This window comes from Cyanistes caeruleus, chromosome Z, assembly GCF_971803275.1.
Source record: "Cyanistes caeruleus chromosome Z, bCyaCae1.hap1.1, whole genome shotgun sequence".
Taxonomy (NCBI): Eukaryota; Metazoa; Chordata; class Aves; order Passeriformes; family Paridae; genus Cyanistes; species Cyanistes caeruleus.
In genome coordinates this window covers 25,554,612-25,573,326 of record NC_141732.1, presented here as the reverse complement: position 1 = coordinate 25,573,326, position 18,715 = coordinate 25,554,612, and the positions used below count along the sequence as shown (strand labels likewise).

The 18,715-nt window shown below is 37.2% G+C and overlaps 1 protein-coding gene across 6 annotated transcripts in view; it reads left to right on the top strand.

Annotated features, from left to right (window-relative positions):
* Nucleotides 1–18,715, top strand: part of ZNF608 (zinc finger protein 608) — a 106,389-nt gene that overhangs the window by 27,227 nt on the left and 60,447 nt on the right. For all 6 annotated transcript variants that reach the window (XM_086867149.1, XM_086867150.1, XM_023944414.2 and 3 more), the window contains one exon: nucleotides 10,805–11,060. In XM_086867149.1, coding sequence (XP_086723275.1) covers nucleotides 10,805–11,060 — 256 coding nt within the window. The remainder of the gene's footprint in view (nucleotides 1–10,804; nucleotides 11,061–18,715) is intronic.

Genomic DNA, 18,715 nt, shown 5'->3' with positions numbered 1-18,715 from the left:
ACCTCTCACACACACTGTTAAGCTATGTGATTGAGCTCATTGATGCTTAATCAAGTGAGTTTAAATGTTATATTTCTCTAGCAGCACTTGCCATCTGCATGTGCTGACAGAATGATTGTGGGAGAGCGTTGTGTCCCCTTTGGTGCCAGCCTCACACAGAGGCTGTGGTTCCATCTCTGCAGCTGATTTCAGACTGAGCTCTCACGGCCACGCTTTCTCATGGACCTTGTACAATGAACTGACACATCAGGATGAATACCAAAAGTATGAAGATGAGTTTTGGGATTTAGGTCAGATCCTACAAGATACAAGACTGTACCCATTGTTAAAATTGTCATTTCAAGTGTCCCTGGAGCAGTAAAGCCATGGAAGCTATCACTGCCATGGCTGCCTGAACAAACAGTCTGGGACTGATACCTCCTTAGTCCAGCTGTTTACTAAAGGTGGAGTTCCACAATACCAATCTGTTGCTTGGACACACTTGGTGTCTTTATGTGCTTCCTTGAGTAGTTAAGACCCTCTTAGCTGTGTCAATTTGACTAACAGTATGCCATCCTGAAGTAGGATATGAGATGTGTGGTTCTCCAGGTAAGAAACTGAAGGGAATGATTGTCTGGAAGACCACAGCAAAGTGGGAACTTTTAAAACTGGTTCATGTCAGCACCGTGTATGTATTCTGGAGCTGTGCCTAAAACTACTGGCTCTGGGACAGTGAAGAGTCTAAAAGGTTCCTGCTTCTTGCTTCCTCTTTGCTCAGAGGTTAATTACTGGCAGTAACTGAGACAGCTTTTTTAAAGGTAGTTCTGGAAAATCCCCACAAATAAATTCTCTCTTCCCTTAAATACACAGTATTGGCAGGATTGGATTCAGGTTGTTTGCAGCCATGCTGTGAAACCTCTCTATTTTTAGACCCTTAAGCAGAGTTCAGAGAGGGAGGACAGTGATGGGACTAAACCATCCAGCTAAAAGTGCTGCATTTAAAATATCAGCAACGTTTTTTGAGATCCATCTTTATAGGCATGTTTACTTTTGTACAGAGGAATAACTGTTCCCTTTGGAGTTACATTCTTGGCTTGTTTCCATTCATTTATATGCAAGAAGAGTAAACCTCTAGTCAACCACACTCCATAGAGGTCAATAAGAAAGGCATAATTGTGGAATTTTTCCCCCCAGCACTTTTGAAGACACACATAAACCTGAAAATCAGTTGGCAGTATTTCTACTTCAGTTTTTCAAAATCATTAGCAATACGGAGTAAATGTATGCCTGGAAGTCTAGATAATTTGTATATAATGGTTAATAGATCTGGTTTTGAGGATGAGAAAAGTCATCAGACACTTCTGTGTACAGATGTTCATTTCCAAATATCTGAGCAATAGTTGCAGGATTGATACATTCAGGAAAGGAACACACAGAACTTGTTGCCTTTGTCCACCAAATAGAGCTTTTCCAGCCTTTCACAACTTCACATATGTTAATGAAAAACATTTTCTGAGCAATTGGCAGCTTCATGCTTTGTAGCTAATGCCAGCTTTTTTCATGGAGCAGTTCAAGTCAGAGCAAAGGGAAAAATGCCTTGTTTTAGTGCGTGAATTACTCTGACAAGCTTTCACATTGCCCCTCCTCTTATTAATATTCTTTTTGATGTGAGCTTGTAAAACAGAGGATTGGCTGTTAATCTCTGGGATCTCAAGGGCTTTTGGCAGTGGCCCATAATTGATGTGTTCACATGGCTGTTGTCTGACTACTAATGATTAGACAGCAGTGTTATCTCCCAGCTAAATCAGTGTTGCTTATAAATCACACTCGATAAAGTGCAGTTTCATTTCTTCAAAGGGTCTGTACATGTCTATATAGTTTGATACAACTGCCAGAGCCATTTCATGATTTTGTGACAGCTTAGATTAGGTTTATTTTTATGAGCAAGATATTTGAATTTCTACCAAGCATTCAAAAATGTTTCTTTCAGTTTGTCTTTGTTTTGAGATTACACAGTGGTAGAATAGAAAGGACATGCACATTTAGGTCAGATTATGCTAGAAGGTGTAAATAACTGGAGAAAATAACACATGAAAAGTGGAATACTTGGACTCGCGATTTTTTTTTTTTGCTTTATTTCAATAGAAAGGGAACTACACGTTTATAGTACGTGTTGATCACACTGTTACACAATAAAAATAGTCTATGAGAGTACAAGGAAAGACATAAAGAAACACAAGGCATTTCAACAATGGACTCTGGGATTTTCTGGATGAAATTGGGTCCTTTGCATGTGTCCCTTCATTTTTAGCAGGACAAGAATGAAAAATCCTTACTAAAACTCTTCAAATACAAATTTCTGTGTTTGGGTTCCTAGAAAGCATGCTAACGAGGATCTTAAGGCACTAAGGCAAAATCAATAGGTAAAAATGTTGTTGAGATAGGGACATGAAAACAGAGATCTCAAGGTGACCTGAATTCTGAGCCAGTGCATGGACAAGATTAGTCTGTCTGTTAGGTAACCTGTAATCAGAGAACTTGGGTGCTGATGGTGTAGATTTTTTAATGAAAAAGAACTAAGAGAACACTACATCTGGTTTTCTCCTCTCAGCCCAAACTGAAAGGCCTCAGAGTTGAGACAAGTAGGTAAGCAAATTTTGAAAGGTCTTTCTTGCTGACTCTGGTTCTTGTATTTGCCTTCACACTGCAAGATTAATTCTTCAGTCTCATTGTGAAGGGTTATTGGACACTTTGTGTCAGGAACTGGCACCATAATTGACACAGTAATTTGGAGTGAACAGATGTTAGTGGCTTCCACCCCCCAAGGATTATTTTCCTTTAAAAAAATCTTTACATGTGTTATTTTCAGAATTTTTTTTAGAGCTCCTATTTGAAATGCTATCTACTTTTCTCCCTGCTAAAACAACCACTTACAGTCCAGGCGCTGCCCACAGTTATGCTTCAGTGGAGCTACTCTGGATTTATACCAGTGAAAGTGTACACCAGTTAGGAGAAAAAAGAAGACTTGTCATAAATTGTCTTTCCTGAAGACATTGGAAATAGATCGAACTGTATTTGAGAATAAAGATTTTAACTAGATATCCAACAGTGGGTAATTTCAAGGAGAGCTAAACAATAACTCTTTTTTAGCTCTTTTTTCAGTTGAACTGTCACAGTGAAAAGGAAAGCTGAAAGGTCATTTTAGAAGTTTTTCCTTTAGTGACTTGCTAAATAATCATGAATGTGTATGTCCCATTCCTGAAAATAGTAATACTGTCTTATTCTTTAAATAAAACTGGGACACAATATCCTACACTTGGTAGTGTTTGTAGCTTGAATCTTTAAGGTCTAAGGCATACAGAAAAAACCTAACTGATATGGCTCCTACAACCTATCAAAAAGTACAAGAAGGAAACCTCTAAGGAATAACACAGGAATATATTAGTCAAAGACCCACATGTCTTGCCTAGAAGGCCTAAGGGCTTTTTAAATTAAAAATTTTAAGGTCTGTAGACACCAATAAATATGGGGCCATTAAGTCAAATGCTCAGAACATGCTAAAACTGCATGGTAATAAGAATGTAATCAGGCCAGTTAAAGATTTTGGTATACAAAGGCCATCAAGAAACTTAGTTCTGTTCCTGAGGATTTCAGAAGGTCCTTTCACAAGCTGTTGGAAGAGAAATTTTAGACAAAAGAATTAGACAATTTTTCTTAACAAAGATTTATTGAATTCAGGAAGCAACAGCCTCAGTCATAAAAGTGTGCGACTTTGCACTTGCAAAGTGAGTGATCAGCAAATGGGGAAAGGCAGCATTGGGCTCTTGACATCCAGAAAGTCAAAAAAAGTATGAAGAAGCCATTTCTCTTTTAAGTTTTGTTGCCACTTTATTATATATTGTACTGGAGTCCTGGAAAAACTCACAATGTTTTATTAAATGTCATCTATACTCCAGAAAGGCTGAAGTGGCAGCTCTTCCACCAGACTGTGGTCACATCATCAAGTAACTGAAACCATCTTTTGGAAGTGGAGAACTTCTGCTTTGGAGTCATAGGGTCATGATTTGTTTGGACATTAAGAATGAAATTTTGCAGTAGAGCAGTTAAATGATGATGCAATGAAATTAAACAATATATTCCTATATACAGTTGAGAATGAGAAAATTTTCCTTGGTCTGTTGGAGTCTTGATCTGTCATAGAGCAACCATACTTCCTTAGGCTGAAGTCTCACATGTATTAGAAATAACCATAGGAAATCTGAGGATAATGTTTGTTTATAATGGTATGAGACCTATGTAAGCAAATACCATATCTATTTTCAGTTTCAGAACCCTGAAAGGTTGAGCAGAAACTTCAAAAAAAAAAGAAGTGATTGCCGTTGTTACAATGCAAAGCTTCTAAAGGGTCATATAACTTCATAAAGCAGTATTTAACCCTCACCAGCAAGTGGACACACCTTGTTTTTTTACCATATTCAGTTGCATGACAGTAACAGATACTGGACATCATTACGCAGTTTTTATTTAGCCCCAGACAATATAGAGAAATTTCTTCCTTGATTATTCAGAGAAATTTCTTCCTTGATTATTCAGAGAAATTTCTTCCTTGATTATTCAGAGTAATTCCTTTCTTGATTGTGGAATAGTGTACCTCTGTACCCAGGATAGCTATCTTGAGTGAATTTTAGTTTTTGTTCATTTTGTGTTAAAGCTTAGCAAAGCTTAGTAGCTGACTGAAGAAAAGTTTGGAAGTGCCAATTGACCAGGAGAAATCAAGATTCAATGCAGTAAGGTGTTCTAGAGACAATTAGCTCAATGAATGTGATTTACATAGGCTGAATGAGGAGAAATGTCTCTGCAAGAAATTTGCAGGTGGTGATCTGGGCATCCTCCCAGATCTCTGCCAAGCATTAGAGTTGACATACAATTTTTCACAGACACAGCCTTGGCAAAAGGATATCACTGGCAGCTGTCAAATGCTAATCTTTCTCACAGTAAAATGGGTGAATGGCTTGGGAAATCCCACTCATCTGAGCTCAAATAGGAGATCCAAGAGAGGACAAGGAAATTTCCTTGCCAGTTGTGCTGCATTAGACCCTGCTCAGAAGTTTGACTTTTCACTGTAGTCTTCATTAATACTATTCTAAAAATAAAGTACTATCATTGTCATGTCTGTGGGTCATGTAAGTCACAAAAGGTCTGAGGAGGTCTGGAGGTCACCATATAAAAAGAACATGCAACTGTCAAAAGAGGAGTTTGCAGAACTCTGTGTGCTGGTTTATGTGGCTGATGTGAGTGGTAAAGAATATCTTTGGTACAAGGGGGACTTTTATCTCTTGTTCTCTGTATTGAAAGCTTAGTAGCAGTGCAAGACTTTAAAGTGGATTTTTTTTTTCATTTTTTAAATTTTTTTGCTAAATAGCAACTGTTCAGAATATCGAAATCATTCCAGATGTGAGTGATTTGCTTCTTTACCAAGAAAAAAAGTGTCAGTTCTGTTAATGTCTTTTGCTCTCTCCAACTACTCAGTTGATTGAAGTGGATAAGTTAATTTTAAGAATAGGAAATACTTGGAAACTGCAAGTAGACGCTACTTGTGTTACTCAGTTCAACACAATTACTCATCAGGTTTCTTGCTCATAGTGCAATATTTGTAAAGCATAAATATTTTTAAAGAAAAATATTATTCTCAAGCAAAGGTTTCAAAGTGTGAAATTTGGATGAAATTTAGGCAGTTTTAATCACCTTTGTCATTCTTTTATATTTAAGCTCTTGTGATTCTCAATTAATACGTGATTTTCTTAGTACCTCTGAAGTTCCTGAGCTTTGAATGTAGAATGTGTAATAGATATGTCTGTCCTATGGCAGAAATTCCTTTCTACACCCATGTCTTACAGTATTTATTCTTTTATTTTTTTCTATGCTGTCCTTTATAGCACTGGCCTTTTTTTCCCCCAACAATTTGATATTTGAATAATATCAGAATATTTGAAGCAGAATATTTGAAGACAACAAAATATCAACTCTATTAAGCATGATGTCAAAACACTTCTGAGTTGGCCTCTGATATGATTTATAGGCAAGAAATACTGAGCTGAGATTAAAAGGAGATCTTTCAGACAAAATGGAGATTCTTCATAGTGGTAATTCCTGTTACATGGTATATAAATAATATAAAAATATATATAAAAATATATTTATATAAAGAATATAAAGGAATAGTTTTAGGTTTTGGATATGTAAATTCTCTGTGGGGCAAGGTTTATAGCAAGAGGAGAGTTAAAGATTGGTGAGATGTCTGGAAGTGCAGACATGCTTCTGAGCACACAGACATTTTTCTCATGTCACATTCTCCCATTTGTTCTCTTCCAAAGCAGTTAGATGAATTTCATTAAAATGACTTCTGATTTATGAGATTACAATGAGGTCTTCTGGGGTCACTGTTGTTTTGGAAAATTAGGATAGAGGCAAGTCTACTTTATGTAAAAACCAGCTAGTCTCCTTTTCACTGTAAAATCTAAAGATAGCAATTTGTAGGATTCAAAACTTCCAGATAGGGCTGAATTCCTTTATTTTCCTGTTTTCTTTTCCAGACATAGTGGTTCTGTGAAGTATTAATTCATAACTCTAAAGAACTTGTCAATGTAATTTTCAAGGTTGCAAGTTTCTAAGTCCTTTCTGTCTTTATGTTGCTGTCTTTTAGAGGGAGGATTTAGGTTTGCAAAGGACCAGGCTTGGTTTTTTAGTTAGATCCTGTAATAGGATTCAGATCTTCTTTTTATATTCTTTCTATTAGGGCAGACATTCCCACTGGGAATGCTTACAGTAGACTTTTCTTTTTTTCTCCGTTTAAAAAGCAGTGCTTTCTGGGAAGAGCTTGTACTTAGCCTGAAACCTGCTCCTTTGCCTTTCTTCTGGCTGTGTTGGTAGATGGATTAAATGGCTTTTGGCATATGCATTTCAAAATCACCTGGTGGATGACACTGCAGTAATGTATGACCCACTTAGGTCTTAGATAGGTAGGTTATGTTATTGTTGAGATATATCTTCAGAGACACAGCTTAATTAAACCAGGAAGGTGAGTTTTGATGCACAAAACTTGATTCCAACATGTAAAGTGCCTGAGTAACTGAATGGCAACCTTGCTTATTAGAAAGTCTTGCCTATTTCTTGTTGATACGATATTTGCTTTCTCTTCCATGTGTGCTTCCTCCTACTGATGAATGTTATGCAGCCACCAAAACAGACTTTTTTTTTTCTTTTTTTTTTTTTTTTTGGTAAATGTTCAGTTAAAAGATTGCTCCATGGGGCAGTGGACCATTGCTTGGCAGGCAGTCTTCTTTTTCTGTGAGCTTTCTGTTACTAGGCATCATAGCTCCCTGATATGATCAAACACTTGGCTGTGGAAGACTGCCATGAATAACACTGCAGCTTTGTAGCCTTTGTCACCAACCAGCTCTCAAAAGCTCTTGGAATTAGGTGAAGAAAATATTGCTTGAATATTTCTGTCTTTTTGTACTCCTTTGATTGTGTGTCTAAAGGGAGCATCTATGTAAATAACCTTCTTCATATTCAGATTTTCAGTCGCATATTGGAATCTCTTGTGTGATAAACAGCAAGGCTACTGCTCAGTATGCGCCAACACCTGGGAATAATAATGAAAAAATAACAGTGAGAAACTGCAGAGCATCTGTTCTTGACATTAACTTTCCTCAGTTTGACAGACTGCCACCACCAGATGTTAGGCTTATGTGCCTTTTCTTCCACTGGAGATGGCCGCCTTCCTGCCTCTTTTTGCCTCTGAGAGCTTACATCAGTGCCCTTTGGAGAATTCATGAAAACAATTGTGTCACCACAATGATCTCTAAGAACCACCACTTTGCTGTTATGACTATCGAACAAGATGGGATAATTTTAAAACATGGAAATCTGGAGCAATGTTTAGGCTTAGTGTATTTTTTTCTTGTGGCTAAGGTCATACTTGTGCAATGAACATGTACCTCAGTGACAGTAAGTCACTTATTTCTCAGCCAAAGGTTTAGTGTTTTAATTCACAGAAAAACAGCCCCATTTATTAGCAAGCAGGTCTAAATAAACCAGAACTGAGCACAAATATTTGTAACAAAGAACTGAATAGGATACACTGTCTGATCTATGCTTTCGTTAGCTCCCCCTCACTGTTTATAATACTCAAAAACGGAAAACACATCTGTCAATTTAGCCTACATTCATTTAAAATGTTGGCTATTTTAGTATGCCCACAGAAAACACTTTGGATTTTTCTTCCTCTGGTTTTGTGATGAGTCTATTTTATGGAAGAATGATGTTGCATGTGTAGTAGGAGGTGTTGAACAGCTTTACAGAGCACCATGTAAACTATCAAACAGGCTATTCATCAGCATTTTTTTGGTTTATGGTGGGATGTGGCTTAGCTTTTTCTAAGTGCTAGGTTCCATTTACCTGCCAGTTACTGACCCCAGTTCTGTTCTGGTTTGAAGTAAGGTATGCTAAGAGCTCCTAAATTATGCCTGGGGTACATGCTGACCCCGTTTCAGTGACAGAGCACCATTACACAGCCAGTGCCTGGGAGCAGGGCTCTGTGCCATCCAACCGTGTGCCTCCACTTGGCAGCAGGAGCTGTGGAGCGCAGAATCGGTGTCTCCCCACGCACTGCACACACAGTTAGGGTTCTGTGTGATGAGTGCTATTAGATACTGCAAGGAACAGCTGCTGCTGGGGGTCATTTGGTATCTGACTTGCCTGTGTGAATTCAAGTCTGCCCTGCAAAGCTTTCTGCCTGTGCTTTAACTCTGCAACTCTGTTGGCATAAGGAGAAGAATAAAGACATAATTGCTTGAGTGCTTTGTTCTATGCCACAGGAACTCTGCTTTAACCAGTAGAATTTTTATGGTATTACTAGGCTTTTACTCCTTAGAGATGCTTTCAGTATTTATGTTTTGATTTGGTTTTGGTGTTGTGGGGTTTTTTGTGTTTGTTTGTTTGTGGTTTTTTGTTTGGTTGTTTTTGTTGTTTTGTTTGTTTTTTTGTTTGGTTTATTTGGTTTGTTTGTTTAGTTGTTTTCTTTCTTACCTCTAACCTGAAGATTTCATTTTCAATAAAAAAAAATCCCCTCTAAATGAGGAGTGTGTTGGAGAAGACTGTGGTTATAGGTCCTTCCCCTCTCCAGCTTAGTTCTCGTGTAATTGAGATCAGAATCCAAGCTGGTCATACAAAGAGCATGCAAAACATTTTTACAAAGATACTGAGAATTATTTAGCACACATAAGGCTTGCATACACATTTAAAAGCCTTGGCTCCCAGTTTGCATCTATGAATAATGCTAAAAACAACAGAATTGTTATAAAGGCCAATGACAACAATTGTTACAATTTAAAAAAAGTTCTTCCTAATTTGTCATTTTATTTTCTCATTGTGAAAAGTGTCCATTTGATGAAGTGGACTGATCTATGATACATGTATAATAGCTTTTAGTCTGTCCTTTTCTTTGTATCCCCATTTTGCTTTACAAGAAGGCAAAATTAACTTTGATCTACCTTAAGGTGCATTTGAGCAAAACCTAGATGATGTGCAGTGAGTCATTATGGCTTTTCTGGTGAGTCTTCTTATGAGGTCCAAAATTAAAAACATCATAGTCTGGAAGACATTTGATCATCGATTCCAGTGCCGCTAAAAAGCAGCTATTTAGAAAAAAAATAAATCATTGGGTTGAAGAGTGTTTTCTTTGTGTGATATCTGTGATCCAATGGGCCAAATGAACATGAGTTCCAGGTGGTTTAGCTAGTTGATGCTCATATGTTTATTTATCTAGCTGTCTTTTATGGGACAAGGGACCTTGGAGCCAGAGTGAAATATTGAAAACCTTCAGCCAAATCTTTATACAGAAAATCTGCTACTGAGTAGATTGGAAGTCACATGGAAGAGATAACTTCTTCAGCTCATGTGTTGATATTGTCTCTGTGAATTGTCTTCTGTTCAGACTGATTGTCTGGTGAGATGTGTTCTGATTATGTGTTTTGGAAACCCTGAGAAATTAGATGGTTTGGCTCGATTCTTATAAAAGTCCTCTCTTTTATTACTAGCAGAAAGATCTAAATGCTACCTGTAAGGTATCGAGTGGGTCATCCTAATGTATTTTACACGATTGGATAACAAGAGATGGAATTTGCTGCCATATGGATATTAGAATTGTTCCAACTACTAATTTCTCTATGGTACACATTAAAGAATAGCATTTGTGTCTTTGTACCTGTCTTTATAAATGTTTTTCTTTACATAGTAAATGAAGTTCCCAGTTCAGAAAACTAATTTTCATCCACAAATCAGTCTGTATCAGTGCTACTAAAAACGTAAACTTAATCCTTGTTTTAAAAACTTACTATTATTTCATACTAACAGTCTATGACAACAGGGAATAGTTCTAGTAGAAACTTATTAGCAAGTTGCTTTTTTTACCATGTATGACAGATTTTTTTGTAATTAATTCTTCATGTGTAGCATTGTCAATGTCTAATGTCAAAAAATTTGAATTCATACAACAGAAATTACCCGTGATGCACCAAATCCCCACATAAAGAAATGTGGTCTTGGCAAACTGGGTTTTCTCTTACTTAAAAAAAAAAAAAAAAAAAAAAAAAGTATTATTTTATTTTATTTTATTTTATTTTATTTTATTTTATTTTATTTTATTTTATTTTATTTTATTTTATTTTATTTTATTTTATTTTATTTTATTTTATTTTATTTTTTTAAATTTTTTTTTTAACTCTCACAGCACCATTATAGTAAGTTTGTCTGTTGTTTTCAGGTTGATCCCCTGTTTACAGTGCCTGCACCTCCACCTCCGATTTCCAGCAGTATCACACCTCAGATTCTGCCTTCCTACTTTTCCCCATCTTCATCCAATATTGCAGCACCAGTCGAGCAGCTTTTGGTACGGACACGTTCAGTGGGGGTAAATACTTGCGAGGTTGGAGTAGTAACAGAACCCGAATGCCTTGGACCCTGTGAGCCTGGGACCAGCGTGAACTTGGAAGGAATTGTGTGGCATGAAACTGAAGAAGGTAAATTGTTTTTTTCATTAGGTTTGTCTCTGAGATCTGTCGACAAGGGGTATGTGCTGTGTCTGCCTGGGTGCTAGCTAAAGCTAGCTGTGCTGCTGGGACACTGCTATATGCTGTGACAGTCACAGCTTTACAGTTCAGCTAGTGAGCTTCTATTTTAAAAACAAATGGCAGGTCTTTCTATTATTTAAAGCAACTGGGTTTTCCAAATGACCTACCATGTAACCGCAGCTAATAATAGAATTGTTTCCTCTTGCTATATTAAGAAACTCATATGAAGAAACTGCTAATAGAATAGCATAAATGTGATGTTTAAATGTACATTATGAGGTGGTGTTTGTGTGATGGGAGTGGATATATGAATAGTTTGGATGAAAATTTAGCTGAATATTTCAGCTGATAAGAAATGCCACCACTGCATAACAATAGAGGCCCCAGAGACCCTACAAAAATTCAATTTGATGTGCTTATTTTTGCATTTTGGTTATCTAAAATGTGCTTTAAGATGAAAGCTTTCAGCCTTGAAGAAAAGTGTTCCATGTGGTGAAGAAGTGCTATCAAAACCAGATTGATTTCTCTAATATCCTTTGAAGACATTTGTCCGAGTAGGAGTGCTGGAGAGCTTTGGGGAACACTAAACGTTGATTTGCTATAATTTAGAGCAAAGTAAGTAGGAAGAGGATTATGCTCTGATATGCAGATTTTTCCATTTTGGATTTCAAAAGCTCATTATTAAAATACCAGCTTTCTCCTGCTAAAAATACTTCATGTGTACATTAAATTTCTGCAATTTTTTCATTTAATAATAGCAGATTCTTTCATTTATAGCTGTGTGAAAATCTTCCTGATAGTTCTTACATTTCTTTTGAGGATTATTTAATTTTTAGTGATCTACCTTCCTCAGCAGTGTAAACAAGATTATTTACAAAATGATATAATTACAGAATACAGCAGTGCATCGGTTCATGATAAATCCTGACATGCTTCAGACCGTATGCACAATGGCATTTTGTCCTTTGCAGTGATATATAAGACCTCACCAAAGTGCTCTACACTGTCCTCTCAAAAATCAATAGAGAGAGTCAGATTTACTTGCTTTTATATGCTTTCATCCATCCATCTTTCTCTCTGTGTATGTCTACAGCAGATTCATAAGGTAGATTGATCATTTTAGATTGTTTTTAAAGCACAGTATAAATTCTGTTTTAAAATATCCCTGCAGAGATGACTGCCCTTAGCAACTCCAATCTTCCTTGACTGGCCTTTTTTAACCAGAGTTGGAATGTGTGGGTGTTAACTGTGTTGACATGAAAGAGCAGTAGCTGTTAACAGTGTTATTCTTGCTGAATAAACTAAACTTCTGACCCCCACTGAATTTAGGAGGCCTTCCTTGTGAAAGGTTTGGCACCAGAAATGAAGTATTAAAAAAAGTGCATTCTGGTCAGGGTAACATTCCATTTACCAGTATCACAGCACTCTAATGGCTTAAAAACTCTTGTTAGTTAATGGAAACCAACTCCCTTAGCCTTTTCCTAGTTTGTCTAAAACAATTTTCTGAAACAACTGAATTCAGTGATGGCATGTTTGAGCTAAACTGTTAGGAGTTTTTCAAAAGCCATTTTCATAGCTTTGCAAACACTCCTTGGGAACACTACCGCTAGGAACGACTACAAATATAGATAAAATGGGATTCTAAAATACTCTAGAAATATAGCTAGTGTAGATTAAGAGACTGAAGATAGTTGATATGATACTGTATGATCTGTACTACGCCCTTTGTGTTTGACTGTTTCAGACCCTGCTGACTGAAGAAAATAATACAGATTTGACTGTTTTATCCCAGAGCCCGCAATCAACGCTGTATTAATGAAAATTAATTCCTAATTGCTGATCACTTTAATTAAGTTTTGATGTTTGAAGCACACATAAAAGTATATATTTATGTGTTTTCAAGCTTTATGACATGTTCATGAAAGCAGCTATATAGTTTGCATGGAGCCATTTCTGCCAAATTCTAGGAAACAGTGTACAGATAGGTCTTCTTTTCACCTTTAATAGAAAAAAAATATTATCAGATACTCATTTTCTCAAGTTCTGATTTTGACTTTAGGGCAGAACACAACCTTTCCTATACTGGTGTAAATCCAGCTTACTCTAACCAGTCTTTGTAACTAGGCAAATGTAAAACCATCTTGATGTTTATGATGTCATATAAATTTATTTTGTGATTTTCATGTGTTTCTTTAATTTTCACTTTTTTTGCTGCTTTCCAAAACTGAATAGAAACACACATGCAAACAGACATTTCTCTGGCTGTCTATATATCCCATAGCTTCTTAACATAAAACAATTTGAGAAAGCTAAGGAAGGTATGAAAATTTCTAATCCTGGCTTGTGTTTTGAGATATTTGAATTATTTTGTATCTAGTTTAGCCACTCTGTAAAATGGGTTGTGAGGTGATAAGGATAGGCACGTAGGCTGGCTGTGTACTCATCAGAACCAAATGTGCTGCTGGGCGGCCTTCATGTGCTGCAGCAACTGGTTGTGGGAATGCAAATGCAGAAAGGATGTGGTGAATCACAGTTATTACAAGAATAGTAACCTGAGTGGAGAAACACAAAATCAAAGAGTTTATGCAGAACTCATTATTAGCATAAGTGTAATACATGCTTTATAAAGAATAAGGTATATACTGAGAATTCCTGTTATGAAGGTATCTGAAATAACCAGTTTTCTTTTATTTATGTTGAGCAAGTTGTCACAATCTGTTGCATTTGTTCTTTGAGGTCAGAAAAAGGACGATATTCAGGCTTATGAGTCATATTTTTAAGATAATCACTCCAAGGGGGTGCAAGTGAAGAAAGCAACGCTGGATTTCAGACAAAAATCTGAAAGATCAAAAAGGGCACTGTTACAGCTCTTTCCATTGCTTCCACATCACTCTAGTTGACTTGATTTAATAAATCAGACCATTTTTCCCTGAGTGTTTTAATCTTTAGACATGTAGAGGGAAGCTGGCATCTGAAGTCTGTGATACTCAATTACAGGGGGTGGTCACTAACCACAGGTGGTTACTCCTACAATTGACTAAGACTGCTGGTTATCACATGGGCATTTCTCAGTTGCTCTACTAAGTTGTGTTGTGTTTAACTGCTAGGTGTGTAAGCCATGGGCATTATCATCTGCATAACAACCTTGTTTGGATGTAACTTGGTAGTGTTTCCAAAGTGGTGGTAATGGCTGTGAAACAGAGCACACTGAAGGGACTATCTGAGGCTACCCTGTGGGAGAGGAAAGAGAAATGATTATGGGGGCAAGTCAACCTAAAACTGGCAGCTGATGTGGATACTTGACACCAGAAGCTATCTGCAGTAAAAATCCTTCACAGAAAGCAGCTAGGTAGTGTGAACTAGCACTTGTGTTTTGGTTTGGTTGGTTATTCTGATGTTCTCGGAAACAGCTGCTGAAAGTCTATTGCTATACTGAGAGAAAAGTTTATCTTGAATCAGGTACTTGCTAAACTGTGTGATTATCTTCTGGGAAAACAATTTCTAAGCGAGCAATAATTGCTTCTTACTGCGTGGAGGAAATAAAAATGACCCAGAAAAAAGGGAAACCACCAACCAACTTTCTAAATTGCTTAGAGTTCAAGTTTTTGTTCAGCTTCTCACGCGCAGTTGCCCTGGGTCACATCCTGGTTTTGGTTCTGCATCTAGTAGTAGAGCCTGCCTTACCAGCAGTTCTGATGTCTTCTTTTCCTGAAAACTGCGTAGGAGACAGCCCTTGCTGCCTTTGTGTGAAGAATGATCTGTCTACGTGTGGTGATACTCTTCCTCTTTGTGCAGATCAGGTGCAACCTGCTGTTGTTCAGTAACAAATAATGGGGAAATGAGTTGCGTTTTTTAATCGGGGTTAGCTTGTTGGTCCTTGTAACTTGAGACTGGTTGCCAAATGGAAGAAACAGGAATCTCAGAAAAAAGAAGCACGATCTCAGAAACCTGATGGGATCATTTCTAGGGTATTCCAAATTTCTCATGCATCAGTTCTGACACTATTTTGCAGGATTTTTAGAGAAATTTAGCAGAAAGGAGAAGACCTAGATGACAAAGAGGCGTGCTGGTATTTGTTGTGCATAGGGTTTTCCAGTAATATGCATAGTTTGTTCTGAAAACATTATCTCTTGCACAGAGCTAATGTGGATTTCTCTCTGCCTTACTATGTGGTGTTAGTTTTGCAAAGACTACTTTAAAAGAACAGTCTGTTTTAAATATCTTTGGTTAGATATGTGTTTTTACATGTGTGTGTAAGTAAGGGGGTGTATGTGTCAACAGAAATAGAAGAATGAGTAGTCTGGCTGCCTGTTATTCCTGTTAGCAATTTTTGTGGTTTAACAACCACATTTTCTTACTCTCACAAATACAAAGGCACGATAAAACTATGAAACTTGTAATGGTGAAAGCCATGTCAAGTAAGTAAGGAAACAAATACAGAAATTAGAGATTTTTATCAAAAAGTGTTACAACAATTAATAGAAATTTAGTGAAACAAGTCAAATCACACTGTTGTCTTGAGCTCAAGCAAGGTTTATTGAAAGAGGCAATATGCTTTATTAAACCAAATGATACAGGCATAAAAAAACAAGTTCACATTTAGACTGGGTGCATTTATATTTCTGTGTGATGTAGACCATTGACGTGTTGGGTACAGGGATTGGGTAATGTTAACCACCATATTTAGTTCAGAATTGTGTTTATTTATATGACAAAAGCATAAACATAACTACTGCTCAAAAATCAGGCTTTGTTATGTCCACAATTCAGAGAAGTGGTTGTGGAGGTGGTAGGGTTTTTCAGCTAGCTGCATTAACAGAACACCTAAAATCCAGCTGTTTCTTCCTGCTGGGTGGGTCATCTGCTGACCCAGTATGAACATCACCCACTATCAAAATGCCATCTGTCAAAAAAGAGCCTTTACATGTATTTATATCTTATATATCATGTTTAATTTTTGCTCTCTCTGCTGTGTGTGATGCCAGACCCAGTAAATCAGTGGATTTAAGGAAGCATTAAATATGTGATTTTTTTATAGACTTCAGCTGTCTCACTGTATTATCTCAGGCACTTGGAGTCTGACACGTATTATGTGTTTCATAGAAGAGATATGCTCTGCATCTCACAATGAAAAGCCACAGTCTTGCATAAAAATGTTTGTGGTTTGTGGGAGCTCTACCTACTTTACAGAAGGAATCTGGGATGTACACAGACTGTCTGAAATAAGTTTCAAGTGTTGTAGGAGCCATACTACAAGATTGATTTAGCTGAAGTTAAACCAAGATTTGTCGTGTCTGAAGGTGCCATTTTGATCATCTCAGCTGTTTGCCCGACCTTATCAGAGTATGCACTTTTTTAGGGACATAAATTCTGGCATTGTCCTCTAACTGGCTTCTGCACTGTTTCTTGTGAATTTCCTTGAAACATAGAGTGCTGGCCAGTGTTAGAGCCAAGGAGTGCCTACTACTTGTAGCCTGTTTTATACTGCTTTCATCTAAAATAAATGAAGCAAATAGCAATTTTAGAGTATCCACAGAAGCCCCTCAATTGGTTTTAAGCCATTGGGACTGACTCTATGAACCAGGTGCACATGGTTGTGATGTGGCTTCAGTGAGTTGCCCTGAATCAGCTGGGTCACAATAACCAAACCTTTACGGGCTCTTTGTTCTCAGCAAACAGTACATAAATCATGTCAGTATAAACATCAGTGAAGCAGAAATTCAAAATAGGTTATGGATGGTCCCTGCTGGCAGAAGAAGGGAGATGGGAGATATTTTGACTTTCTTGAGTTTTAGTTTTGATTCTGTTGCAAAGAGCTCCTTTTCCCAAAAATTTCACGTAGTCGTTCATATAAACATAAATTTAAGTTTGAAGCGCTTTGTCTAGGTGGTGTAAAGCACCACAGATTAGTGAAGATTTGGGGAAAAAAAACCCAAACTGGTTAAATTAATAGTGGTTCTGGAAAACAGAACCAGTATTAATTTCCAGGCTTTCTAAGTGCAGCAGGGAAGTTAAGCTAGCTCATCACCCTTGCCATTCCTTCCCAATACCATTGCTTCAAATTTTTGAAGACTGCAGACCAACACTGGAAGAAAGGCACTTATGAAATCTGTGCTGCTACATGCTAAAATTGGTATTTAAATGTCAGCATTCCTCCTTGAACATAAACACCCCACAGGGTCTAGCCAGTGCTAGTCCTACGGATTTGTTTAGAGAGGCTGTACGCCTCTGCTGCATGGAGGAATGTGTGATTTCTTTATTGCCTACTGCTTCTTTTGTTGGTTCACTCTTATTACACTGATGTAATGCTAAGCACAGTGTGGCCACAATACAGTCACAATAATTGACAAAACCATCAGAAGTGTCTTATTTACCCTGGGTACTATCAGGCAGCTTATCTAAAGGGACCTGGGAAATGCCACATTTTCCAGCTGAGAATCTGGGTATAATTCTCTTGGTATAACCCAAAGCAGAGAATGAAAAAACTTAACAAATTCCAGACAGTGCTTACATAAAACTCTGCATATTGCCAGACTCCTACAGAGGAAGACTCCCTGCACTGCTTGTACATACATAGAAAATTACCCCTTTTACAAACAAGCATATGGGGGCAGGGAGGGTGCCTAGAAAAAGGAAGGAGGATAATTGAGATTGGAAACATTTGCTTGGAGCTATTTGAATGTGAAACTGAGCCTGCTCAAGCAGTGAGGTTATGAACACTGAAGGAGCTGCTTCAAGAAAAGCAACAGTTTTCAGCATATATTGCTCAAAAGCAAAATCTCAGTAGCAGCAGATTGCTTAGAAGTGAGACTGTTCCAGTACAAAATACTTGGAACATGTAATGTTTGGCTTTGTAGATAGCAGGGGGAGAGATGACTGCTAATGAAGTGTGTGTGCATCCAAGTGTTTCCTTACTAAATAAATTCCATTGGAGCAGGGAATGAAAGCACAACTGAAATGGCATCTTTAGTTGTTGTGCTTCAGGGATTAATCCACTTATTTAAAGATGTTCTCTCAGTCACTATTCATTTTGTACGTAGTTTAAATAGTTAGAACAAGCTGTTGTATTCCAGTTTTGCTACACTCCTAATCAGTGCCAGTCTTGTGCACTGGTGAATGAGAAGTTCTCTTGGTTGCTAAGACTGTATGTTTTTACTAATACAGAATAATATAAACTTAAAAGAGAATCCATTTTTTCACTGTTTGAGGCTACATCATGAAAAACTGCTTTTGGCATTGGGACTAACTTTCCAGTATAAAATCAGTGGCTGGCCTAACAAGCAGCTTTTAATTTTTCTAAGAAACAAGAATTTTTAAAGTCTAAAAATTTTTTAAAAATTAAGATTTTTTTTTAAAAAGAAACTTATCTTTTTGTATCCTCAGGCATGTTTGTAATTCTTTCTAGTTGCTATTGATGTAGTAGTAACTAGGTACTAATCTGGAATTTTTGCTGGCAAGTAGCAATCCAAAAAACAGAAGTAAAACTCAATTAAAAATTTTGAACAGTGAAGAGCCCTTTGACCTTCAGGGTTAGTAAAAGATCACTGCCTATGTTTTTGTTCTGAAAGAGGGAGGCAGGAAAAACAGAGGTTGAAAATGTAGAG